The 26,526-nt window shown below is 51.6% G+C and overlaps 8 protein-coding genes across 8 annotated transcripts; 3 read left to right on the top strand and 5 right to left on the bottom strand.

Annotated features, from left to right (window-relative positions):
- Window positions 1-557: 557 nt before the first annotated feature.
- Window positions 558-814, top strand: NCS57_00380600 (uncharacterized protein; the record flags this gene model as incomplete). The annotated part of the gene is made up of 2 exons (XM_053053786.1): window positions 558-683; window positions 737-814. The coding sequence occupies 2 exons, from the start codon at window positions 558-560 to the stop codon at window positions 812-814; spliced, it is 204 nt and encodes a 67-aa protein (XP_052915946.1).
- A 255-nt stretch (window positions 815-1,069) lies between these two features.
- On the bottom strand, window positions 1,070-2,208 carry NCS57_00380700 (uncharacterized protein; the record flags this gene model as incomplete). Its single annotated transcript, XM_053053787.1, has 2 exons — window positions 1,889-2,208; window positions 1,070-1,826 (listed from the first exon to the last, which is right to left on the bottom strand). The coding sequence occupies exons 1-2, from the start codon at window positions 1,969-1,971 to the stop codon at window positions 1,070-1,072; spliced, it is 840 nt and encodes a 279-aa protein (XP_052915947.1). The 5' UTR covers window positions 1,972-2,208.
- A 3,751-nt stretch (window positions 2,209-5,959) lies between these two features.
- Window positions 5,960-7,099, top strand: NCS57_00380800 (uncharacterized protein; the record flags this gene model as incomplete). The annotated part of the gene is made up of 1 exon (XM_053053788.1): window positions 5,960-7,099. The coding sequence occupies one exon, from the start codon at window positions 5,960-5,962 to the stop codon at window positions 7,097-7,099; it is 1,140 nt and encodes a 379-aa protein (XP_052915948.1).
- Window positions 7,100-7,594: 495 nt separating this feature from the next.
- Window positions 7,595-9,082, bottom strand: NCS57_00380900 (Zn(2)-C6 fungal-type domain-containing protein; the record flags this gene model as incomplete). Its single annotated transcript, XM_053053789.1, has 3 exons — window positions 7,595-8,441; window positions 8,488-8,925; window positions 8,973-9,082. The coding sequence occupies 3 exons, from the start codon at window positions 9,080-9,082 to the stop codon at window positions 7,595-7,597; spliced, it is 1,395 nt and encodes a 464-aa protein (XP_052915949.1).
- A 2,438-nt stretch (window positions 9,083-11,520) lies between these two features.
- On the bottom strand, window positions 11,521-16,368 carry NCS57_00381000 (uncharacterized protein; the record flags this gene model as incomplete). The annotated part of the gene is made up of 1 exon (XM_053053790.1): window positions 11,521-16,368. One exon carries the CDS (start codon window positions 16,366-16,368, stop codon window positions 11,521-11,523), a length of 4,848 nt encoding a protein of 1,615 aa, XP_052915950.1.
- Window positions 16,369-18,795: 2,427 nt separating this feature from the next.
- On the bottom strand, window positions 18,796-21,359 carry NCS57_00381100 (uncharacterized protein; the record flags this gene model as incomplete). Its single annotated transcript, XM_053053791.1, has 2 exons — window positions 20,484-21,359; window positions 18,796-20,436 (listed from the first exon to the last, which is right to left on the bottom strand). Exons 1-2 carry the CDS (start codon window positions 21,288-21,290, stop codon window positions 18,796-18,798), a joined length of 2,448 nt encoding a protein of 815 aa, XP_052915951.1. The 5' UTR covers window positions 21,291-21,359.
- An 887-nt stretch (window positions 21,360-22,246) lies between these two features.
- Window positions 22,247-23,382, top strand: NCS57_00381200 (Epimerase domain-containing protein; the record flags this gene model as incomplete). Its single annotated transcript, XM_053053792.1, has 3 exons — window positions 22,247-22,469; window positions 22,517-22,880; window positions 22,944-23,382. The coding sequence occupies 3 exons, from the start codon at window positions 22,247-22,249 to the stop codon at window positions 23,380-23,382; spliced, it is 1,026 nt and encodes a 341-aa protein (XP_052915952.1).
- A 1,786-nt stretch (window positions 23,383-25,168) lies between these two features.
- Window positions 25,169-26,224, bottom strand: NCS57_00381300 (putative mitochondrial 2-oxoglutarate/malate carrier protein; the record flags this gene model as incomplete). The annotated part of the gene is made up of 2 exons (XM_053053793.1): window positions 25,169-25,217; window positions 25,272-26,224. 2 exons carry the CDS (start codon window positions 26,222-26,224, stop codon window positions 25,169-25,171), a joined length of 1,002 nt encoding a protein of 333 aa, XP_052915953.1.
- Between the last annotated feature and the right edge of the window lie 302 nt (window positions 26,225-26,526).

Below are 26,526 nucleotides of genomic sequence, written 5' to 3' on the forward strand. Positions count from 1 at the left end.
TGGGCAGCATTACCCGAAGGCATGAATAATTAATTCGCCCAGATATCATGCATAGAGTATTAAGGACTGCTTGCCATCGTTTTATTTCAATTGCCGGCATATAGTGCTGCATTGCATGACCCGGCAAATTGCCCGGCCGTCTACCAACCTCACCACCAACACTCAAGCTCCATATCAGTAACAGAAGCATCTTGAGAGCTTCACGCGAATTAGCCAACCTCCAAAGTTTTAAAATGCCGGCACTAGACCATCAAGAGCCTAGAATTCCTATTCCGGATGAATGCAATCTTATCGTCACATTTCAGCCATTGATTGATCCGCAGAGACCATCTCGATCTGGCGTCATGATGTAATTCTCCCTATGACGGCATACACTCGCGCCTCGACGTCAATGTTCAATCATCTCTTCCGTAGTCGGCACAAGCTCCATTCCTTGCTGCTGTATTTAAGAGACGCCGTTTCAATACCGTTGCAACTTCTTCAACCTTCAACAAACGTCTTTATTCAACTACACTTGCTGCCACGCCTTCAACTCTACACCAAGAACAACAGTCAAAATGCCTGAGGGTCGTCAGTCTCCTTCTCCTGAGAACCAGAGTGGTCGCCAGCTACAGGATCCTACTGGATCTGGAACGGGCGGCCTCGGAAAGACAGAGTACAAGGACCCCAAGAGTCAGCTTGATGTGAGTCCCTCTAAGCCACGACACCCAAGTTTACAACACTGACGCAGTTGTAGAACCTCGTGTCGAACCCCAAGCCTATCACCGAGGATATTCTAAAAGAAAAATTCGCCAAGGGCTTCAAGAAGGAGTGATTTTCATGTTGCAAAGCTCATGTGGTGGGATTGTTAATGCTGGTGGAAGGATCGTTTGACAAAGGGACAGCTTGATGGATCACCGTATTATGTAGTCTAATAAACCATGATCGAGGAATCAATTTGAAATCATGTTGCACGTGCGCCATGCTTGAAGGTGATAACTCGTTACAAAGCAACAAAGGACTATTCTGTCAAACCCAACAATCCCCATTCTCATCAACCGTTTTCATGATCATCATCGTTTCATGATATTTAGTGCTTCTCACCACCCTCGGGAGCGCTGACGCTGGGGATGTTCTCCGTAGGAGCAGGCTGGGTGGAAGTGCCGGTAGAGTCACCAGGACCCGACTCGGGAGCAGTGGTACCAGAGGTCTTCTCTTTGCCAAACACCTTCTCGAGTCCCGCGGCCTTATAGGCGCTGCCACCAGCCTCCTCCGTCTTCAGGTCAGCCAGACGTCGAGCCTCGGCGTGGACCTCCTGAACTTGTCGGCTGCTATCCGTGTAGAACTGGGCGATTTTCTTGCCGGTGGGGGTGTGGGAAGCCTTCTCAAAGTACGAGCTGAGGCCGAGCCATAGGGTGTTGGCGCGCTGGGTGATGCCGTAGCTCTGGTCGGTGGCCTTGGCCCGGTCGGTGGCGTGGTACTTGGTGTCGAGGTTCTGGAGGGTGGTGAGGAAGCGGTTCGAGACGTTGTGCTTGGTGTCAAGCTCGATTCCGCGCTGGATGGCGGCATCTCCGATCACGTAGCCGTGGGCAAGGTACTCGGCCAGGATGCGGGCGCGGGGCTTCTCCTCCTGAGTGATCTCGTCGGAGTCGCGGTCGGCGTTCTTGGTGGGGTGAGCGGCATCATCGTCGACATCCTCACCGGCGCTGGTGACCTCGAGGTGGTTGGGGCCGAGCTGGGTGTTGTGGAGGAGAAGAGCAGTCTTCTTGGCCGTCTCCTTCTCAAAAGTGACGTCGGCCGACTTGGTCTCGCCCTCGGTGGTGACCTTGAGATCAGCGATCTTGCCGCTAGTGGCCGAGGTTAGTGGAGGTCCGTGATGCCATGTGGCTAGTGAGCATCGTGAACTTACCAGAAGCTGAAAAAGTCCTTGATCTCGCTGTCGCTGGTCGCGACGGCAATGTTCTTGACGTGAACGGTAGCGTTGGAAGCCATGGTGAATGTGTCTGTTAGGGAAGTAGATGATATATGGTGATGTTGTTGAATGGATGTTGTGAGGAGGGGTAATGGAGGGGTATCTAAGCTGGCTTGGAGGGCTTGAGTTTTGCGACGCGGCAAAGGGTTTTTATAATAACACGCGGAAACTTGTAGGAATGACGACACCACAACCTGGATCGTGACGATGGGAGGCAAGGCGTGTTTGGTCAAATTGGTGGGGAGCTTGTTTAAGCGCTTGGAGAGGGACTCAGTTGAGAGGGAGGCAGCTGGTGATGGATGATGCGGGGGAGGGCGACGTCATCGACACGTTGGTCGCATGATGGGCGGTGCAGGCGTGGCTGTGCAGCGGTTCCGTGTTAGGGAGATACGTGGCTGTCACACTGTGGAATGTGTATCTGCAAGTACCCTCTTATGTCCTTGCAGAAATGTTGGGATCAACTGCTCGTTGGAGAAGCAGCTGTCACTGATGATTGCTCGCTCAGGAACGCATCCCTTACGTTGCGTGGCAAAGGCAATGAGACAATCTCAACCAAACAAGGACGCATGAGGATGTCTGGCCCTGACATGTGAAAGACCCTTTCCTGCGCATCAGACCCCCTCTACGATGGTGGTTTATCTTCAACATGCACCCATTCCCGAGGCTCTCTCTATCATAACCTCCATCTGACGGCGTCATCTACATGGCACACTCACCACACGCGGATGAGACACGCGATGTGTCGGTTGCGCGTCTTGACACGCGTAACTTGCGATGCTTCGAGGCAGAGCATTTCGGTTTCGTTTAGGTTTCTGGACTTATCTTGATGTTCCTCTATTGCGAAAGAATGATGACGGTCTCTTGGTGGGAGTGACGGATACTGCATCTCATCACCGCCTTTATCCAGCCACCACCTACGAGGTAACGACTCCATCTTAACCCATGAACCCCTGTTCATCAAATGCAAGAGCCACAAGCGGGAATTTATTGATGACATTCCCCCTCCCCTTCCCTTCCATTTCATCTGACCATGTCTGAACCCTCGCTTATCATCTCTGCAGCATAGATTCGATCATTTCAGGGGAAATTTCATGCCATCATGTCACGGTGGCCAGAAACTCTCCCATGATGCCACATACAACTGCAACGCTGTCACGCGACGGAGAGCCCGCTTGAGACCCGCCAGCCTTGTTCTTGCCGGTTCCTCATCTGGCCAAGCTTAGAGCAAGCCCACTGCGGTTTACGAGCGTTGGGGGGAACAAGCAAGTTGGTCACAGGGCAAAAAAGGTTGGCGATCGCCTCGCCCGAGACCAGGATCAGGCAATCCCTGCACCAGCAAGACTCCTCTCTTCTTCTCTTCTCTTCTCTTCTGTCTGCAAGAGGGTCGAACGAAAAGGTGACAATGAGGCCACAATCTGCCTTTCGTCCCACCGGTAATTGCACATCTCGTTGCATTGATCAAAGGCTTATTGCCCATCTGCCTCGCATTTAAACCGGCATCCAACACGGGCATCCAGGCGGTCAAAGCGGTCGTTCCCCTCCCCGGACGGCACTGCATTTTTGCAACCCTAGCATTAAAATAGTCCTTGCAAAGGAGCACACCATCCATGGGGGCGACTCCATTCGTTTCGGCGCCAAGGAAACAAACTAAAAGGAACTGGAACCCTTCCCTCTTCCCCGACTCTCTCTGGCGCTGATGATATACTATCCCACACCGCCACCCAAGAGTTTTTTTTCTTAACACAACCACTCCTTCTCTTTGCGAGCGCGAATATTTCATTTTCAATCTTGCGAGGCGCCTGGAGTTTGATTGTTGATCGAGGGCAAGGTGAGAGTGGCGAGCCCCCGTTGCCCATCGAGACACGCGACTGACGAGAGATCCCAACAAAAAGAGAATGCAACAAATCTAGAATTCACTTCCCATGCCTCTCGTCCCAAGTTCAGCCCCGCTGCCCAGCAGCATGTCAACCTTTGCCTATCTGCGCGAGCAGAAGATTCTCAACATCGTCTACATCGCCCTCCTCAGCATCGAAGCCCTCATGGTTGTTGGAGTCTGCATCATGGCTCTTGTCAAGCGAGTCAAGCTACACCGTCGGCTCAAAGCGAGAGCATCCCCATACCTTCCAGTCGACGACCTCTCCTCTCTCGATATAAAGAGAGCAGTATTATGACGACCGGCACTCGAAAATACTGGGCATAGCCCACCCACCACCACCACACGACGACACGACCACTTGTTCCTTTGTTCAACCACATAAACCGAAATTGGGTGCGAGTGAGAAGCGCTCGTATATGGAATTACAGCAGATATGCCTGGGAAAGGGCATTTCATCCTCTGAGTAGGATATCATTGGAGCAACGTTGGACATGTTCACTTGATGCTGAACTTTATGAGTAACGACTTTATATACCCCAGTCTTATAGCTAATTCCACATATTTTCTTGTCTTTATCTTGGTCGCTCAACAGTTCATGCTACTTGACAACCCTGCCGGGTAGGATTGCAAGATTTGACTCACCAGGGCGAAGAAATGTCAACAAGAGGATCGCAGCCCCAAGTACGATGGCCAACATACAAAACCAACCGAGATTCACTACGCGCATTGTGCATAGCTGTCAACAGACCATTTCGATGGAACCGAGTATCAGTGCTGGACCCTTTGCGCAAGGATGGCTCCGCCAAGGCTTGTTGATACAACACCCGAAACGGTGTCGAATGATATGCTGTCTAAAGATCTTTTAGAGCACGACTGCATCAACAAAGAACCTGGGTGGTGCGAAGTTTTGAGGCGCGCCGTCTTGACGAATACGGTCGGACTTGGGACCCTTGGATTGATCACAAAGGCAGTCAAGAGGTCCGTCCTAATGGTCTTCCTAGGGATGAAGATGAAGGTTGGGCTGGTGACTGGGCTTGGCCGCGTTCACACTGAGGGAGCTCACTCATATGGCCTTCCCGGAGAGGTGCTCACGGCTAGAGGAGAGACTTGAGGGCAATGCGACCAGGCACAGCTCGGAGTTTGTATCGGAGGATGGCGCCTCGTCAGGGACAAAGTCCCTGGAGCACTCAGGCTGATGTAGTGAGGATGGACAAGAGCTTGGGTATGTTCTACCGTCAACGAATGGTATTCAAAGCTCAACTGAGTCACCTGGGAAAGCCGAGGATCGGAGAAGCATATTAGTCTTACCACCAGATGCAGGTACAATGATAAGTGTGGTGTGAGACTGCATTTAGATGTGCGTATGGTGTATAAGCATGATCCAAGCCGATGACTTCCTTGTTTGCTGCTTGCACTGGCAAATAGATAACAAATTGATGCTTCTCCAAGATTTTCCTTTCGTTATTATGCGATAGGTACGCATATCACTAACCACAACATCTTGTCACTAGGCATCTTGCTTGATTGTTTCGGCCCTCTTTCTCAGGTGTTGTCGTGATCCAGACTCACTCCCGCCGCCAAGGGTCGTTAGCATCGTCTGCCTATATCCCGGCCCACCCCAGCCACCCTGAGTAAGACGACAACATAGTGCCCGCGAATGACTTGAAAGGTGATTGGTACTTTAGTAGAGGAATAGTATCATCTCTAGGCTGCAGTGCCTATTTCCCTAGGCTTGAGCCAAACTGTGCATGGTCGTTGTACACATGTGCCGTGTGAGTCAGGCGGCGATTGGGGCCAACCTCAGCAGCGATATTCATTATAAAAGAAGCTTGGAAAACGGGAGTGCGAGTATCTCAAGATGTAACGCATTCACTTTTCAAGATCTGTATATACAAGCTTTTTCTTCTTTTGTTTCGGCTCATGCCCTGATTTGTACTGGCGACACATGGGTTACACCAACAAAGCGATGATACGTAACCTCATTGTTCAGCATTGGAGACATACACAACGACATACAACAACTGAGCAACCAACTCACACGCATCAACCGTGAGTGACTACATCAAGGTTCAACGGCATCAACTATCAGTTCGCTTGGACTTGAACCGCCATACCTGGCAACCCAAGCCAAGATGGACCCCAACAGCTCCCTCAGGTTCCAAAACCTGCCCTTTGACATTCACTTCGAAGTAGCAAAGCAGCTCGACTACCCCGGAATCGTCAACCTCGCCTCTACAAACCGCTTCTTCCACCAGATCCTTGACCCCATCGCCATCCTCTCCAGGTCTGAAGTCGCCGACTTTTGCGAGAACCAGGATCGTCACTTTCGAGAGATTGGAAAAGAGCTATTCGCCTGCTACAAGTGCTTTCGTTTCTTTCCAAAGAAAAAGTTTGGGCGTCCTGCTTGGTTTGGCCAGGACGCGTGGCAGAATCGCTTCTGTCTTGACTGTTCTGGCAAGTTGAAGCACTATAAGCACGGCGAGGGTATCTGGAACGGGACAAGAGACGTAAAGTACTACTTTTGTCACAATTGCTGTCGGTATCAGACAAAGTCTACCAAGTGTCAGAGCAATCTTCTCGATGAGAGTTCCAGCGAGGACGAGGTTGCTGAGGCCTTGGCCCTCTGCACAAAGTCTCCTCGTCGAGAATGCCAAGGACTGGAAACACTCCCAACACACATCATGTTCAACATTGCTTCTTTCCTGGACTTTCACGATGTTCTTCGTCTCGCCCAGGCAAGTTACACCCTCAGCGACATTGTCAAGCCAAATAGCTGGGTCTCTCTGCCTACCCGCTACCGCTTCGTTCGGGACAAGTGGACAAAGGACGTGGCAGACCTAGAGTTCTCCAACATTGAGAACTTCCCCTGCTACATGTGCTTCCGCATCCGTCCAAAGGCAAAGTTCCCCTGGAAGCAGCTTGAGATGGCCGAGAAGGAGCCAGACACGGCGTGGAAGATGCGCTGCCAGCGGTGCGTGGCCATGATGGGTTGCAGCAACAAGAGTCTCACGCGTATCGAGCACCGACGACGAGAAATGTGCGAAGTTTGCAAGTGCATCAAGCACACGAGGCAGCCGTGCCGCGGGTGCATGGAGCTCTACGTCCAAGGGGCTCTCGATCGCGAGGCCGTGAATCCAGAGGAGGAAGACATTTTCGACGGGTTGGATATCGTATTCGATGAAGATAGATTGGCGAGGGAGGCGAGGGAAGCGAAGGCGTTTAGAGAGACGTGTTTTGTTTGGGAGGAGTTCGGCGCTTGGGGCGATATGTGATGAGTTTTCTGCGGCGGTTGTTTTCCTAGCATGTTGCCCTTTTTTTGTTGGAGCTTTCCGTCGATTTTCTTGTCTAGGAATCTTCTTTCTGTCTTTGATCCTCCTGCTGTTCTGTCATCTTGTTCACGGCCGTCATCATATCGCATAGTCAATCCAACCAATTTCAGAGCCGCGGTCACTGTTGAGTAGAGACCATCTACTAATTCATGGATAAGGGGACTATAAGCATCATTAAAGCCCATTTCTTAGCCAGGGTAGATGACTCCTTATTCTTCAGTCTCTAGAGTGACTGGCTGAGAGCACTTCCTAGGGAGGTTGTAAGGGCGGCTGTTTGGGTTCCAATCAGGTTAATGCATTGACTGATGAAACGAAGCTTTCAGAGGCATTCATGGTTCTTGGCCTCCATATAACAAAGGAAGCACATTGACCGAATAGATCTTGACTCTTTGTATTACGCAAAACGCGTTGTCGACTTTCCCGCGGGAAATCAAGTCTCTACCACGCATTCTGCAGAGGATCCCATAGACTCGGAAGAAACTGATCGATAAAAGAAGGATCGAGCATAGCGAATTCCGAGAAATCTGAAGCCCCGTCTGGCCCAGGGTCCTCAGGAGGCACCATGGCCAGAAGCTTGTCCACAACCTCGGTATGCTGCGCGAGGCAGATATCGCCGAGATCCCATGCGTGCTTCTCCTTGTGAGATCGAAGAGCTGCGAGGAGATCAGAGGCGATTTTTAATGAATTGCTTTGTGAAAGACCAGAAGGGGAATTCTCCGTCTCGAGGGCACACCGCAGGAGAAAGCTCACGGCGGCTGGGAACGAAAAGGCACTGCTGGGTAGCCAGAAATCAGCAAGATGCTCAGGTTGCAACTCTTGAGTCAAGATGAGCATCTCCTCCGAGGTCCTTCGGGCTTCCATATAGCAGTTCAGTAAACGACCATCTCCAGCGTTGGAGATGCGCTTCTCGGCCTCGAGCTCGATCCGTTGGAGGAGAAGCCGGACGGTGAGATAAGCCAAGCGCAGATTCGGTGCCCCTGGAATGTCGAGGTTTGTCCCACGAATAATGATCCGACGAACTCTGTCGCCCATGGAGTCAATCCAGTTGTTGAGAGCGAGCTCCAGATGGGTGACATCTCCGAGTTCATCCGACTTCCTCAGCTGGTAGATGTGATTCAAGTGCAGATCCAAGACGTCGGTCAATCCAACGAGAGCTACATAGATGGAGGCTTTTGATACTTTCTCTGCCGAAGAACCTTTTTCGCAGAGATTCTCTATCGTAGGTGAAGGCACGTCGTATTGCGTCTTGGAGATGTGTGGGGGTGTCCCGTGGGAGAGACTTGTCCTGCGCCCATGTTAGAGACCCTGCTACACCTTGAAATATCGCGTACCATTTATCGTGGACTAGTAAAGCCCACCAAATTCTCATCCGAAGATTCTTCTCAGACTGTGGTATCTCCCAAGGCATTGGATTGTGATTCAACCCAAGTGAATGAGCCATGGCTATGGCAGACCCAAGCAGCACACCATTACCAATGAGAGAGGTCGTTGGCCGTCCACCTACATTCAATAGAATCGCCTCGATTATTGACATTCCTGGAGACCGATACAGCTGCGAGTACGTAGCTTCTGTGGCAAGGTTCCAGATGAAGCGCCCATCCGGGCGTCTTTGGCGAGAGAGACTGGGAGAGCTGCCCCAGAATGTCATTGAGTGCGCATATAAGCTTGCCAGAAGTGCAGGAGATATCCCATCCTTGTTTATACTGTATTGCCTGCGGAAAGACGTCTCATCTAGAAGAGGAAAGGATGAGTTGACTTTCTCAAAATAGCTACATAATGTCAGCCCCGGCCAGCGCCCACTTATTGCAGCTCTTACACGTCTAGTAAATCAGCCATGAAAGGCTCCAGAACCTTTTCAACCACCTGAAGCTTTTCCGCAGGAAGGCTGCGATTCGAGTCGAGCCCCAGCGGCTGCTTCTGCACCATGGTGAATAAGACGGGCCGGGATCTGTTGCCCGGCACCGGAATGACCATCCTGGAGCCTCGTGTTGCACTGGGCATTGCGGATAGGTAGTCGGACAAGACCTGGTTGTCCGACGTGACTGCCGGTCCGACGATGTGGAGGTTGTGCTGTTGCTCGTCGTTTGATCCTAGTGCCAGGGGGGACTCATCTTGTTGAGTGTCCTGATGCGGCGGCCACTCTCGATTTCTTGACGAACCCTGGGCGGCACCAACAGGGGTGTTGGATATCGGCACGGAAACTTGATTAACAAGTGAGTTCGTCTCCGGGTCAGAACCTGACTGTTCAAGGACCGATGCGTCTGTTGTGGACGGGGGTACCGTGCTCCTGCGAGCGGAAGCCCCGAGCGACCGGGTCTGCCGCCGACGCCGGGCACCCGGGGTCCCACTCGGCCCGGAAGGAAACACGCAGTCGGTGCGGTGCGCCCGGCACATGAGACATGTCTCGGAGGAGGCCTCAGACTGGCACCGCGATTTTCGCTTCCTACACGGCAGACAGGCCGGCCGGAGATGGGACCTATACGGCCGGTCGTTCGGAGTGTGCCGTTCCATATTTGTCCCTTGCTGCCTCGAGTGACTTACAGTACTTGATCAGATGCCCGCGGCATGAGAGGAGGAAGAAGAGAGGAGTGTCTTGGATAAGACAATGAGATGTGATCTTTTCCGCGGGGAACTAAGGACAGTATTTGACAGTGTCCGGAAGACTGTGGCCGAGGTGGGCATAGTGCGGAAATGTTCAAAGTTCATCACAGATGTGATGAACGAGAGATGAAAAATTGGCAGATAGGTATATGAGTAGCAAAGAGATATCTCCCTGTCATGGATAATCTGTGGAGGGGAAAAGATCAAGAACTGGTAAAAACGCAATGAAACGCGTTGATTGAGAGTCTCATTGATACCGGGAAAGCTGTATGTCTGGCTGCACTTTGTGTCATGTTCTATGTTTGAAGAACAATGAAAGAAGCAAATATATATATGTCCAGAAACAAAGGAATATTCTCCCGTTGACAACTTGTATTGTTCCTAAGTACACCCAGCGTACCAACAGCCGGAACAGTTGTCCATAGCAAAAGATACAAAACATCTATACAGCGACTTACTCCTATAGGTATCCAAATAAGAAATCTGCCCCAGACTCTAAATGCCATAACATCATTTCCAGTACCAGAATCATAAAGCAGAGGCAGCGCCACATACCTTTATCATTGCATTCATTATGCTCATGCTATTCCTCTCAGCCTGAAGATCTCATTAACCTGCTCCATGACCATGTGCCTCACCACCCTGTTGTTTACGTCGGTCCACAACCTGTTGAACTCTACCGACAGCGTCAGGCCCTCGGATCGCAGGTTCGCCGCCACCTGTTCTTCCCCTTTGATATCTTGGGCAACCGGACAGACCCAGTTTTTGCCACTGCACGCGATGCAGTGTTGCTTTGCATGTAGCTTCCGTTTGTCATCGGTCTCGGTGAGCACCCGGGCGAGATCCTCGTGTTTGGAGGCGATCTCGCGGCCTTTTATGATAAGATCGTCAAGTGGTTCCTTGAACTCGTCTGCCAAGTCTATCACTTGCGGCGGCAAATTGGTCGAAAAGATGGCTATATCCACATACTCTATGCTCTCCCAGTCATCGCCGGGCTGTGTGTAAAAGACGGGATTGATGCCCCAAATTTGTTGTTGCCGTGGTGGGCGCTCGTAGCGATGAATGTCGTAGGTCTGTATACAATTGGTATGAGAGCACGGCACGACTTTCGTCGTCAGGAAGCAGCAGCCGTGATGTGGGCACTGGACCCGGGCCTGGTGCTCAGCAGCGCATTTGCATGGGGTGGGCGTCGCGAACGGGTCGATGTATTTGCCGTACATGCCATCGTAGATGAGCGGCCGCACATTACATCTAACCGTATGAGTGATAACTTGCCAGCACATTCTTACCTGTTCTTTTAGATATCTCAACTAGTTTAAAATCGAAACTTGTTGCTTGTAGAGGGCTCGCAATCCCAAACGAAACGTCAGTTGTTCAAAACGTTGACTTCTCGCGCTTCACAAGACTCGACATGCAGGTAATTATATATATCTATATGTACAAGTGCCTATGTGAGCGTTGTTCTGGTGTTCTCCCCCTTTCTCTTCACACAAGCGTCTCCTTTCTGAACAGCTACCATGATCTGGATTGTCCACATGACCACGGTAGCGACAACAAAGGCAGTCCCTGTGTGCTCCAGAATAACAGGCCCCAGCAGCGACACTTGCGCAAAGCATCAAACCGTTTGAACATAACAATACTTGTTAAAATTAGGTACTTTGGCCGTCGATTCTTCTCCACGCTCGGCGTTGTGCCCCCTTCCCAACCCTTGGAAGAGATGATAACAACACAGCTCCCAGAAGGAGGACAACAATCGGCCACAACTAAGACCGTCCAAACATCCAAACCTTTCTCCAGAAGCTCTCTGGCTTCTCCTCGGAATTCTCTTCTTTGACGTTGTGCCTCCCTACGATCGTAAGGAACACTTGGTCCAGTGTTGTCGGGCTGACACTGTAATGGCCCACGCCTAGTTGTTCCTTGTTCTCTTCCAAGAGGACAACCAGGTGTCCAATTGCGCTCTGGCTGAGATCCTCACCACTCTTCTCCATCTCTTGAGCGTCACGGCCAGAGGTCGCTGCAATGACCTGGCTTGCGCGGACGGAGAAACGAATCTGCCCATGGTACGTCTTCTCTTCAACTTCGGCCGACGGTAGTGTCTGCCGGATCCAGTTGATGATGCGAGCCATCTCATCTTGACTTGTACGCGGTGCGCTGGTAGAAACAAGATGGATATGAAGAGCATCTCCAAAACGATGTCGGAGCCCATCTGGTGTTCCCACAGCCAACATTCGCCGAGCAAGAATACCAACGCGCCCGGCCAACGCATCAGCCTCCTCCATGCTGTGAGTCGTGAGAAGAATCGATCGTCCAGGGACAGTCGACTCCAAAGTCTTCCACATGACACGCTTCGAGGCCGCGTCAAGGCCAGACGAAGGCTCATCTAGTAGCACAACAGTAGGATTCCCCATCAGTGCAATTCCAAGACTAAGCTTTCGCTTATTTCCTCCAGACAAAGCGTTCGCCATGCGGTTCGAGAATGACTCCAGTCCCACGGCCTGCATGACAGCCCTCACGTTATGTTCCACATCTTGAATGCCCCGAATCTTGGCGTAGAATTCGAGATGCTCACGCACCGTCATCTGATCCATAGCGTCGAATTGGGGACACACTCCAAGATTCTTCCGTGCCACAGCAAGATTCTTGGTGACAGAGACATCTTCCACGAAAACATCGCCACCGTTGTGATCAGGTCTGATGTCGCCTCGTACGAGTGAGATTGTGGTGGACTTGCCAGCGCCGTTGGGACCAAGGAGTGCAAACACCTCACCCCGCTTGATGCCAAAAGTAACGTTGTCGACAGCAGTATTTCTGCGAAAGCTCTTTGTGAGGTGCATCACTCGAAGGCCATTGTCGTCTGCGTTGTCCGTTAGTCGGCTGAGCTCATCCACGACATCTTCGTTTGGAGTTTCCTCCTCAGTCTCGGCTTTCTTCCTCCGACCTTCAAAGAGGCCCCTGAGTGAGGCACCGGCCGATCCAGTATCGAACCAAATGATTAAACCAAACAAAATGAAAGACTGCAGAATGAGGTATAGAATAGGGCCGCCGTAGTAGAGAATACCGCTCGGGTTTGTAGTGACCGTGTTCTCATCACAAGCAGTAGAAAATAGATTTGTAGTGACAAAGAGAGCTCTTGCCATGGACCCGATCGGCGCGAATATAGAAGCAACAAAGTGAACGATGCGCAGGCTGCTATCGACCCTTGTGACGGGGGTGTAGGTGAGCACTGACATGTAGGCAATAACGTACACGACAAAGACAAACATCTGCGTAGCTGCTGCCCAGGCGTATGTCCCTAGCTGGGTCTTGGTGAAGAGGGATATCAGGTAGGCAAAGAGTGTAGAAGCTATGCCGTAGAGGAATAGGACCAGGAAGACATAGCCAAGGTTGAACCAGATGTTGGAAACGGCAGCCCAAATGACCGTGACAAGGGCAGAGCTGACCAGAACAATGATGAGGTCAAAAAGCAGATAGGCAATCCAAAGAGGGAACGGTCGCACACCATTCGAATATTGCAGGCCACGAACAAACCTGCGGCGCTCGTTGCTGGGGTAGAGGGAGAAGAAGGCAGGATACGCTGACAGAGCGATACACATGTACACAACAAGCTGCAGAGCATCGCCCGCCGTCGCACTAATAGGGCGTTCAAAGGCAGCCCATGTCGTACCAATGGGGACCAACGTCAAGAGAGTGTTGAGGTATCCCTGAGCGAGAAGGGGACTGGTGATGAAAAGATTCGCAACCCAGGCAAAGGTCGGGGGTTGCTTCTCATCTCCCAGCCAGAAGCCCGTGGTAATGTTTTTCGGGTGATCCTTGATAAAGTTTTCAAACTCGCTAAAAGTATCAACAATCTTCAATTTCGACACAGCGGATGTAGCCGGGCCACTGCGCAAACCAGCCATGAGAGGCGCGATGACTCGTGCGAAAGCATCCGTGCTAATCTTTGACGAAGGCCCAGCCATGAATGTTATGATTGTATCTTTATCGGCCTGACTGAAGGCGTCTTCGGTCGCTGCGTTCCGGGTTGACTGATCTGCTGGATTGCAGGTGGGCGGGTCCTCTCCTTGGACAAAAAGCGAGGTCATCCCAGCGGCGAAAATGGGGAGGATAAATGCGAAGAGGTACAGAAGCCGGTTCCGCTTGATGATAGTCAAGCGCTTGCGGAAGAGAATGACGGCCTGCTCCACATATCCAATCCTTCGTCCATCCATGAGTTTCAGTCCTCGGTTGCCACTGTCATCCCCATCCGACGACGCTTTCTCGTTCGCGGCAGCGCTGGCATTGCGGAAAGCTTCTTCGTCCTTGATCTCTTCTGCAACTTGAAGGAAGACATCCTCAATGGTGGGCCCTGAAAATCGATATTCGTCGATACCAGCAGCTTCGAGTTCCTTGATGATAGTAGCCGCAAGCTGTGACGTGGGTGCAACATAAGTGACAAGATCAAAGGCATCCTTCTTCTCAACGCCCTCAATATCAGGCATACTTCCGGTGACCGTATCCTTGGAAACATGAACCTTGTATCCTCCACCCGAGCTATCCTTCAATGCCACAGACGAGCCCTCAGCGCGCAGAGTTCCCTTGGACAAGATGGCGATGTGGTCAGCCAAGAGATCAGCCTCGTCCAAGAAATGAGTGGTCAGAATCATTGTTCGGCGACCGCGTTCAGCCAAAATGATATCCCAGAGTTTGCGCCTTGAAAGAGGGTCGATGCCACTGCTGACCTCGTCGACACAGCAGACACCACTTCCACCTGTCAACATCATCCCCAGTTGAAGTTTTCGCTTTTGGCCGCCGGAGAGAGTCTTGGCAAAAGCCTTTCGCTTCTTCCAAAGATCGACAGATTTGATGAGCTCATTGGTAGCGTCAGTAGTGGCGCGGGCATTCGGGGCTTTGAGGTGGTTGAAGATCCGAATGTGCTCCTCTACCGTCAGGTCGTCCCAGAGTACGTTCTTTTGAGGAGCAATGCCTAGACCAGCTCTCCCATCAATGTGTATGGATCCGCTCGTCAACTTGCTCATTCCCGCAATAGCATCAAGTGTTGTACTTTTCCCGCTCCCGTTCGCGCCAAGGAGGGCAACGATCTGTCCTTGGCCGACCTCCAGGTTTAGCCCATTGACGGCGACAACGGGCTGCTTCCTCTTGGAGCCTCGATTGAAAATCCGAGAGAAAATGCTGGGGTTGTATATCTTGGTGAACTCTTGCAGCCGTACAGTAATCCCCCCGAGAGCATCCACCTGGTCCTGCTTCAGCAGCACCTTGCGGCCTGGTGTATCATTACTGTAGAGGGCGTGTTCGATGAGCGCCCCTATCAGCGGATAGGCGAAGATTTGTATGATCAGGAAGACCCAGAGAACAATACCAGGGATGTTCCAGGGACTTTTCGGAGCGACCGCGCCAAGGTTGGTAGGCTTGTCCTCTTCTTCAAAACGCGCCATGAATGTAAGGAAGTAGACAAAGGTGCAGGGTGTGAAAAAGAACGAGAGAACAGCAACCACGGCGGTTCTAGGGGAAGTGAGGGACTGGGCTAGGATTCCAAGTAGAGCGATTGAAAGAATAGCAGTGATGCCGCTGAGCTGAGCCTTTTTGAAAAAAGAAGCAAACAGCAGCGCCATGGAGGAGAATGCCAGACCGCCGAGGATGTGGAATATGAGAACTATTCCAACATTGGTATTGGCAAAAACGCCGCTGCGCACGATCAGGGACCCAATAACCCAAGCTGGAAGGTAGACAAGAGAGAAGGAAAAATGATGAGCGAGGATTCGTGCCGTCATGGCAAGCCAGGGCCTCCGTACTGGCATCATGGAGTCGATCAGCGTCGACATGCCGCTTTCGCGCTCAGTAGCGACGAATCCTGTAAGGTGGTACGATACCCAAACAACAGTTCCCAGAAAAGCAACGCCCATCCATCCCTTGATGGTTTTTTGGAACATTTGCCGAATTTTGTCGTCACGTTCCTCCTGGCTCAGACTGGTGAAAGGGTACTGTTGAGTATTGGCCAACTTGCCACTGTTGGAGCTTGAGTTGAGCTGGGCAATGACCTGGTCAACGGTGCGCTGGATGGGTGCCATGTAAACTTGCTGATCATTGTCCTTCTTGTCAATGTTGAACTTGGCAATGGCTTCTTCGAGAGCGCCGTCGGAGCGAAGAGTGTAATTCCAGACACCCCCCTGGCCCTGATCGGGGGAAGAGACCATAACTACTGCGCCGAAACACCTAGACACACCCCTAAGGTTGGTACGGCACGCAGACGTAAGCCCGTCTTGGTCGTTGAGCCGAACAACCTCGATGTAGTCGGCAGCTTTGCTGATCTCATTCTCTACACCACGAAGGACTCGGTCGATATCTCCGCTTGAAAAGCCATTGTCGACGAGAGCAAGTTTTAGGCGGCCGTTACTTCGGGCACTCTCGAACGCTTGGGTGAGGTTCAAGACTGGGCCTGGGTGGCCGATACCGAATTTCGCTGGAGGGACGAGAAGGTTCTTTGTAAAGGTGAAGAGAGAGGCGAGGAAGATTGGTAGGATAAAGGCCATCCAGACACAGAGAGCCAAGTGCCGTAGTAAAAGTATTCGCAAGTTCTTTCCCATCAGGGTAACAACTTGCTTGACGAAGGCCATGGCGGCAGTTTGAAGGCGACGAGCGCCAAAAGGATTGTCAAACGAAGCACTTGGTCAAGCGTCGAAGTGTTCAAGACAGGCCCGAGAGGGGAAACGAGGAGTATGTAAGAGAGTATTTATGCCACGTAATAGAGTACTGGCAATATGTATGTATGTGGGTGGCTTAATGATATAATGAAAGAATAAAGAACCGAAACCGTTGCCGAAAAGAAAGCCTAGAATGAAGGGGAATGCATCGTCGAAAGCACCCCAATGTCTTAAACGGCGAGGAAGGGCCGAGTTCTTCACTAATTTCGAGCTGGTCGTGGTCTCAATGTTGAAAGAAATAGGCGACTTCTCTGAATCGATGATGATGTCGTTTTTGAACCGAGGGGACGTGGAGATGTTTAAGTTTCGGAGGACGATGGGGGTTGACTCTTGAGTCGGAGGGGGGGCTTGCTTGGCGCCGGGAAGGTGGTGCTGGGGGCGCCGACCGAAACGTCAGTTGCCTTTTAGTGGCCGACCACTATAACAGCGCCGTGCGGATTGGTCAATTGCCAGAAGGCGCGGGCTTGGGCGTGTCCACTAATTAGAGCAGGAGCCACCTGCTGGGGCACGGCGATGGAAGGGGCGCCCTAGCAGGGGCAGACGACGGCCCTGGCAGGCAGCCACGCAATCGAGTTGTGCTTGGGTGTAAGTGAGACGTGGGTGTATTTCCATATCTTGCTTCTTTCTGCGACATATACGAAGTACGAGCGATAAAAAAGCATGAATGTGACCCTACCAAGAAACCATCTCTTGGGAGTGGGTTTGTCATTCCATTTCACAGATACGGAGTTGAGGCCCGTATAATAGTGGGTCCAATGCCGAGCCTCGGAGCCGGGCCAGGGTTCCAGGATCGAATGGCTTTCCTCTCTGGGTTTTGGAGAGACGCATTCTTGATTCTTTGTTCTTGACATCTTTTGTACAAAATATCTATCAAACTTATCGTATGCCCTTGTATTCTTGATTAAACTGATGATATTAGTCTTTCAACTCGCTGCGGGTCTTCAACCTCACCCTATCGGTAAACATCAAGTCCCAAGTAATCTCCAAACCACAACCAAGACTCGCACACCATGATGCCAAGACAAAGGATTTCGCGCTACAATGGTCCGTGTTTCTGGGCTGACAACATGGAAATCACAACAACCCTGGGCCAGACGGCATGATTTTCCCCCGGATTCCGACCTCTCGCCCAGCATAGCCACCACCGCGCGTACGTCACCATGCCCCCTGTCGCGATGCTCCCTTCCAGACCACCATCTCTTTTTTCGCTCTCATCGGTTACAAGTCTCACTCACTGTGGGGGAGGTCTGCTCGCGGTATCATCCCGAAAATGGGCTTACCCATCCCCACGTGCAGATCAGGGCTGAGTTCGTCGATCTCTTTATTCTCCGCCTGTAGTTTTTTAACTTTCTGCCAAGTCGGGCGTACACTTGACGCAAAATCAACTTCATCAGCCTCAATCGCTTGATCAACTGTTTATGTCTCGTCTCACAACACCCGTGATGAAACGGGAAAGCAGCGGGTACACCGCCTCGACTTCGTGTTCCGTATCTGACTCCATGTGAGGCAGCCCAGGGACGTGGACGATGCATTCCAATCTCCCTGCAAGACTTGAAAATTCGTAACTGCACGGCTGATACGAAAAATGACCCGCTTTCTAGGGTGCTTATGGTATATTGCTTCGCGTATGGGGAATGCGTACGTATGTCGAATTGCGGCAGCGGTTGAGAGAACTCACCCGGAGTTGAGTTTTCAGAACCTCAAGGCGAGCGCGGACTTTAATAAGGTGCCGCTCTCTATTGTATAAGCATAATGAGCATTGATAGCGTCTCTTCAGGTTCCACAGCGGCAGGACGGATAGATGCAGTCATCTACACTATCGTCTCAACCCCGGCACGGATCTTGCAGAGAAGGGGGGCAATGCTACAGAAATATAATCCTTGCCACCATAGTCAGCTATTAAGTTGTAAATTGCCATGCGTCAAGATGCATCCCTATCGGTCTGGCCCGAATCTGAGTGGGGAGTATCCTGAACAAGGGCTACCGTTGGACATCATGGAGTTGCAGCCATGGTCTGGACCGTTCAGAGCTTTCAACCGCTGCAACTCTCCGGGCATTATTAATCCCTTCGACATATAATTCTATTCTAGGGATGCATCTTGACGGAGACATCCCGAATAAGAGCCACTATTAGTCCCAACGTAGACTTGCAGTCATGATCCAGCCCGTCAAATAGCCTACCAACGGCGACAACTCTCCAAGCATTAACCTCATCAAGGTACGTTCAAGTTGCTATTCTTATCACACATACACACGATGCGTAAGCATCAAGCAGTTCTACCCAGCTATCGATGATAAACTCCAACAAACGCCCGCTCAGCTCAGTTGTATCACACGACTTCACTCCACCAGAAACCCACCTCCCATATCATCGTCGTCAGCCATATCAAACTCCTCGGTGACATCGCTCGGCGCATCCTCAATCTCCTGGTCCAGCTGAGCTTCCCTGGCGGCCTTGTCGTCGGCGGCCCTCCTCTCGTCTGCATCTACTCCGCTCCAGATCTGCTCTCTGATTCTAAGCCCCATCATGAACTTTCTCCACGCCCTCAACGCACGATGTTTCCTTCTTTCGTCCTCTACTTGTTGCTCCAAGTCGCCTAGACCTTCGATGATTGCTCGCACGCCTTCCTCGTATTCCTTTGCGATTACGACACCGCTCAACACGGCTGTTCCGTGTCGACCCTTAAATTGGAACCCTGTGAGAGCGGGTGCATAATCAACCCCAGCCAGAAACGCTGCTCGCGTTGCATATTCGTGGATGATGTGGACGCCCCCTGGAGGAACCATGCTGGGTACGTAGACATCAATATTGCCAAACTTGTTCTTGGGGACCCGGCCGTTGCGAACTGGTTCTGGCACGTAGAGTTCGGTCTGTTCCTCTGTGTAAATTGGTGTCCCAGCATCTCCCTGTGCATCGTCTTCGTCCTCTTCGTCCAAGGGGTTCTTCGGTCGAGCTTTCTTGGGCAGCCACTTAACCGGAATTTCCAGGGGTTTGACCTCTCGGCCAAGACGAAACCACTTATCGGCCGTCCTCGCTATCCGGACGTCTTTTCGGCGGTAAACCTTCTCGAGCTTGCCTCGGCTACTCGTCGCGACAGTCCCTGATGGTGTAGCATCTGGGACGAGTACCTCGTGACGACGCAGATGCCGTGTCAGGGCATAAACCGGATGGTCTTTGAAGTCTTGTACATTTCGCGGCATCGGTTCTCTAGCCTCGATGCCCACGAGTTCGTTGTCCTCAATCTGGTCGAGGTCCGTTCTTCGTCGAGGCCGATAAAGTTTCATGACCTTCCTCCACCAAGCCTCGCCACCCTCAGAGGCAGTCTCGATTCTTGATCTCCGTGTCTTTGCAGTGTAAGCTTTCGCGTATCTCCTCGTCACGTCTTTTGCAGTTCCGTCCGCATTAAAAGCGACCACATATGACAAGAAATTTTCCTTGTCAGTGATAGGAGGTTCCAGAGCTTTGGGTTTCCAAAAGGTATTGGTGACCACAGCGTCTACCGGCTGCCATTTCTGGTGCCCGACATCGAGGATCTCAACCCAATACACCGGATAGGACGATTCTTTAATACGCTTGCGTGTCTCAAACGTCGGTTGAGGTCTCGATGGAGCGGCTTTTGGAGTAAAATTGTACGCAGTTGCGTTTGGGTGGCCGAGTCTTCGGCGCGCCGATGAGCCGCCTGAAGGTGAACCGTATCCAGCGTTAGCCATATCTTGGTACTTGGCCATCGTGGCCTTGACCTGCTCATTCTTTGCAGCTTTCGCCGACGCCTTTGAAGGCTTTGGCTTTTGTAGTGTTGGGGCTCCAGAGGTGCACGCCAGAGGTTGAAGGGAGCAGACCAGCCGCGCTCGCACTCCTACACTTCGGAGAAGCGCACAATACAGCTGAGCACCGACATCCCGAGAACCTTGCAGCTTCTTTGCCGCTTCGCGAAAGTCTTGGCGATCGAGACATGATTCCATGTCGCTCGGAGGCTCATACTACGCCATGAATTAGCAAACGCCCTCAGATGAGACATGGTACATACATCTTTCAAGTGGTCTGGCTCCTCGGCCCAGAGCGCCCTCCGAAGTCCCCTCTCCGTAACTTCGAATTTCGTCTTCCAAACACCTTCAGCCTGTTTCAAGCCATTCTTTAGACTCTCAGTGCGTCCAAACTGTGATAGATTTGCCCCGGGATTGAGGTAGTTGACCATCTTATCTGTCAGGTGTGGGCGCAAATAGTCCTGCACTTTGCCGTCGTTGCACCAGTGATTGCGGCGCGCGACATGAGATAGCAAACAGAGGAGATGAGCTTTGTGAACATCTTTTCGAAGTATGCGCTCCTCTCGGGTGATCGGTCTGCGTCTCTCGGCAGCCTTCTTCCCTTGCGCTGTAGATGATTGATGGGCCGTCAGATTGAGCTCCAGAGTTTTGGGTTCCTGTGATGGAGCCGAGTCTTGGATGGGCGCAGTGAAGTCAACATCTTCAAACATGATATCTTCATCTTCGTCATCCTCGTCGTCTGACTCAAGTTCCATCGTTTGCACGGTCGGCTCCGGCAGGATAACATCTTGAAATTCGATATCCTCATCCTCGTCTTCTTCCTCCTCCTCATCATTGTGAGCCGGTGCTGGCTGAGGAGGAACAGGTTCAGTCGACTTTTCGGATACTACCGCTCTTCCTCTAGTGCCAGCACGGCGACGCTTCAGAGGCCGTTCTGGCGAGCTTTGATCTGGGGGATTCACGCCCGCTTCGGCCAGCATATCCTGGTAGATCTCTCCCCCAGTCGGCGCGGTCGCTGCAGCTCCCCTCCGGGTGCTAGACCTCGTCGCGATTCGCTTTCGACCGGCCATAACGATATCATGCCAAGATTGGCCAAGATTCGAGGTCTGGAGAAGCTGGGGAAGGGTCGCGATTAACGTGTCACTGCCTGTTGGAGGTGTTGCGTCATAGGGCCGCGCTGACAGAATTGAATCGCGAAGTCACGTGCTCATTCGTCCTTAATGGGCTCCAAGCATTCTCACTCCCAAACCCATGCCTCCCTATCTTATCCAGAAGCTGGAGGTTTCGTTTCTTGTGACTTGTCTTTCATATCCAGCATCTTGATCATCGAATAGTCTGTGGTTTCCTCCTGTGAATTTCTGGAGCCATCGACGGCATGTTATGTCACTAGAAAGTCGGAGGAGAGAGGCCCTCGGCCCGGCTCACGAAAGACCACGACAGCTCCCTCCATCAACTTCCAAGGCCCGTTTCCAATTGCAAATTGCGTATCTATCAAGTTAAATAGAAACTAATCAATACCTCGGTTCATCTAAACAATTATTCCCTTCCTGATGACAAAGTCCCGCTACGCAACGGAGAAGCCTAGTCAATCTCCACGATCAGTAATCTTTTTTCCAAGCGCCATGCTTTAAAGCCCGTCACGGCCTCAGGAGCCACCTTATCTTGCAGCTTTGTCAGCGCCCCAAAACAATCAAAATCGGACTCTTCACATACACTATCCGACCCCAGTGCAGTTTTTCGGGCTGAACATGATGCGATTCGCGGTAGATGGCGTCTGCAGTCCAACATCACGCAACAGCTGTCCACTCATGAGTTTCTCCGACAAGGTTATTCGCATTCAGCCGCAGGTGGCTTCTCGAAAGCATTGAGGGCAGCATTTGTAAGTATATGTTGAGAAGATGGGCATAAATAAGAACATATGTAGCTCCTCTGAGGTGAAAGATCCTCTTCAGCTCAACACGCATCTACTTCCAACTCAAGTCTCTTGATAAACAACTCACTTTATCCTCCTCCGAAAACACACATCATGTCCAGCAAGCCCATTGTCCTTGTAACTGGTGCCAATGGCTACATCGCCGGCCCAGTCATTGCCGCTTTTCTCGAAGCTGGCTACGCCGTCCGTGGATCTGTCCGCTCGAAGGCTTCAGCAGACACCCTCGTCAAGGCACTGTCCCAGTACGGCGATGCTCTTGAAATTGTCGAGGTCCCCGACATTATCGCTCCAGGAGCCTTTAACGAGGCTGTCAAGGGTATGCCAGAACATGTGCTCTCATCAAGTGTTATCTGACATCCATAGGTGTCCATGCCATCGCTCATCTTGCTTCGCCCGTGAGCCTCTCCTTCACTGACCCAGACCCTGTCCTCGAAGCAGCGATCCAGGGCACCCGAGGTGTTTTGGAGTCTGCCATCACCGAGCCCTCCATCAAGTCGGTTGTTCTCATGTCTTCGGTTGCCGCCGTTGCTGCTCACGATAAGGAGCTTCCTTATCGCTTCACCGAGGCTGATTGGAACCTTGGAGCTCTGGACTTGGTGAAGGCGCTTGGCAAGAACACACCCGGTCCGCTCATCTACGTCGCGAGCAAGGTGGCTGGCGAGAAGGCCTTCTGGGACTTCCGAGATGAGAAGAAGCCTAGTTTCTCCATGACGGCTCTGAACCCTACGTGAGTTTCACCAAGATGCTCGAGTCGCCTATCCTGCAAGTTTGCTAATGAGCAATGCAACAGCTTCGTCATGGGACCGACTCCAGCTCTCGATTCACTCTCCAAACTTGGTGGCACAACAGCCTTCATCTGGCAGGTCTTTTCCGGACAAGAAATCCCCGAGCCCCTCTCGCCGGGCTCGTCCTTTGTCGATGTCCGCGACATTGCCCGTGTTGCCGTCTTCAGCGTCGACCATCCTGAGAAGGCCAATGGAGAGCGCTTCCTGCTCACGTCAGGACAGTTCCCTCCCCAGGCTGCGGCCGACATTCTCCGAAAGGCTTTCCCTGAACGCCAGGACATCATCAAGGTTGGAACTCCAGGGAAGGGATACAACCCTGGATATGTGTACGACGAGAACAGAGTCATTGATGGCTCAAAGGCTGTCAGGGTGACAGGAAAGGATTATTATCCTGTGGAGCAGACAATCATCGATACTGCCAAGTCTTATGAGAAGTTCCTGTAAGGAGAAACCTTTTCCAGCTAGCTTTGGCAAAGAATGTATAGATCTAATGTATGGTTGATGAATTAGTTCATCCAAGTCGCCTGAAGAAAGCCACCTGTGATCTGAACTACAAGTTAGAGGGATGGGCGATATGTCAAGGGAGTTTGTATCATATGGGTACTTATTAAGATAATACACGAAAATTAGAAAGAAAAAAAGAAAAAAAGTCGTTACTCTACTAGATGAAGCCAACGATTGTTTGCTGTTGAGTTGATGTTTATGACTCCAGGGTAGCCCAAGGGAAGAAATCTTGTGGACTGCACGCTAAGAATACCTACTTAGTATTAAATAATTCACGCAAGTGTCACCAATTAGAAGCCGTCATCGTATAGGGGTTAGTACATCAGTTTGTGGCTCAATTGAAGCACTGAAAACGCAAGTTCGAGTCTTGCTGACGGCAAATCATTTCTTTTTGCTCTTTGTTCTGCTGGACTGTCGTCATTACACGTCGGTCTTCAGAATCTCTTTTTGCTTGGTCCCTCTTGGAGCCTTGATGCTGGACATTGATGGCTGACCCAATGAACAACCCACATCACCTTACTCCGTACTCAATGTCCATTCCCTTTTCCCCATGGTTTCTTATCATAAGCGTGTTAACGGTTGAAATCCCATTGATTCTCAATGGCTTTACCCACGAAAGTCGTTGGAATAAGCTAATCGGGTCACGATACTAACTGCTATTTCGGGAAGTTCCCTGTTTGGGCAACTGGAGAGACTTGGATGCAGAGCTCATGGATATGCGGGGATGTGTACCTGATTTTGTATTTCAAGAAACAAGCTGAATCGATGCATCCCTCAACTGCGTTGAATGGTCTGGCATGAGATTAGCACAGGTTGAGAGCTTCTCGTCTTTCACCGGCGGGACAGCGATGCTTGAGAGTGAATGTCTCCGATTGACTGCTCAATTGCAAAATAGCATCGACCTACCATTCAAATATCCGTACAATTTGACGCCCTGTCATCTTGCCCTGTCCATATCTGTACTACTCATTCTGTTGGTCACTGTGCTTACCCTAAGCATCAAAAAGAAAGCACCTGAAGCATCACCAAGTGCGAAACAACACTCAGCAACGCCAAAAAGAAATGCTTTGCCGTCAGCAAGACTCGAACTTGCGTTTTCAGTGCTTCAATTGAGCCACAAACTGATGTACTAACCCCTATACGATGACGGCCTGTCACAAGCTGGGTTGAAGCCCGGGTGCCCAAATGCCACTTATGAAGGCTTTTTCGTGGAGGTCCACTCGTGGGGTGGAGCTGTGTGTCAAACTTCTTGGCTTTTCTCCTCTGACATCCATGATACCATGAGCTACACCACGGTTCTTTGTTATTCTTGAATTGCAATTCGTATCTGACCTTTCTTATCTCTAATAGGATGTCCTAGTTCTCATGATATCTTCCATCTGAGACGATACGACGCTGGACCCATTCTCCATTTAGTCAGCGCTACGGAGCAAAGGAAGTTGAATTCCCTCTACCCATTTTATGGTTTGACTCCCCTGCACGAGAACATCATCACTTATTTTGTTTGCGTCTTTTTTGACAAGTTGTTCTTTGAATTTTTTAAGAAGTCTTGTGTACTTCGTGACATAAGAAAATTTCCCCAATGACAACAATGGTATCCCTTCGATTTCAGAAATCCCCTTCCCGATTGACAATGAACCCCACCATCCCATGAACGCCTTTGAATTCTCGATTTCTATCCGTACGACCGTTTCTGTTTACTGTTCTTTACTCTTGGGACATTCGTTTATTTGGTGAGCCAGCCAAGGTAGTCAGCAACGATCAGTGTCACCATACTGCGAAAGAAGTCAGCATCTTGTCGATATCTCAAGTTTTCGTGGGGGACTTACGCGTGAGGTGCAATGCGGACATAGTATGTGCCGAAGCCACGGTAGAATCGGCCGAGACCCTCCTGCTTGGCGACCTTGGAGAAGCAGTCGACCATGCCGCGGTAGGGAAGCTTGCCGTCGGGACCCTTGGACTGCTTCTGCAGGCGTGTCTTGACAAAGTCGAAGGGCAGGGAGAAGAAGGAGGCGAAGAAGCCGGCGATGGCGCTGGCGCTGAGTGTCTGGGTCTGGGTTGACAGATCCGTGTGCTTCTTGAGCTGGGCCTTGGCCTCGCTGAAGAAGGCGAGCTGACCAAAGTTGAGGGCCATGGCTCGGACGACGGTGGGAGCGGCTCCGGCCCAGAGGGCGCCGATGCCCTCGCTCTTGGCGATTCCGCCCAGGGCGTCGATGACTGACTTGTAGTTCTTTCGCTCGGCGAGGGGCTTGAGGCCGTCGCTCTGCATTCGGATGAGGGCGAGATCGGCGGGGTTACCAATCATGGCGGCGATACCACCGGCAGTCAGACCAGCAGTTGCTCGCTCGGCGAAGCCAACGGCACGGCCCTCAGCCTTGGCTCGGGCGGAAAGAGATCCCATGAGAGTGTCGAACATGCCCAAGCGGGCGGTGGTGTAGACAGCCTGGCGCAGGAGACCGGCCGAGAGACCAGTGTACAGGTCGAGAACCTTGCCGCTGGCAATGATCTGTCGAGTGACAGAGAGGGGAGTGGGCTTGGGACCAGCTGCTGTTCCCTCACCAGCGAGCTGGATGCGGACCTTGATCATATCGACGGGCTGGACGACGCTGGTGGCCACCATACCGCTGATACCACCGTTGACGAAGGGGAGGATGGCCTTGGCCACAGGAGAGTGCAGCAAGTCATTGGCGAGGGCAGCCGAGTCGCCCCTGGCAGCACCGAGGACATCGCTGGTCTTTGAGCGAGCTGATTCAGCCGCCTGCTTGAAGCCTGAGGAGCTCATGATGGATGGGTTGGTCTGAGGATGGCTATGCGAGTTCGGGTGTGGTGTATCGTATCTCGTTCAGGTCAGACGGGATCGATTCAAGCGAGTCGGCGTCTAGGAGGAGGAGTTGGTGAGCTTGGGCCGGGGATGACTGGTCTGGTGTAAGTCCAGAACCTGGGCAAGGTCGTGGGAAGACGATGGCTTTATAATATCACGGCACATGGCCACGAATGGCCGAGAGGGTACTGACTACAGCCGACTACGGCCTCGCACAGAGCAAGCCATAGCATGACGTCCAGGCCGAAGAGATCCGGAGGTTC

The sequence above is a fragment of the Fusarium keratoplasticum genome, chromosome 3 (assembly GCF_025433545.1).
Source record: "Fusarium keratoplasticum isolate Fu6.1 chromosome 3, whole genome shotgun sequence".
Lineage (NCBI taxonomy): Eukaryota > Fungi > Ascomycota > Sordariomycetes > Hypocreales > Nectriaceae > Fusarium > Fusarium keratoplasticum.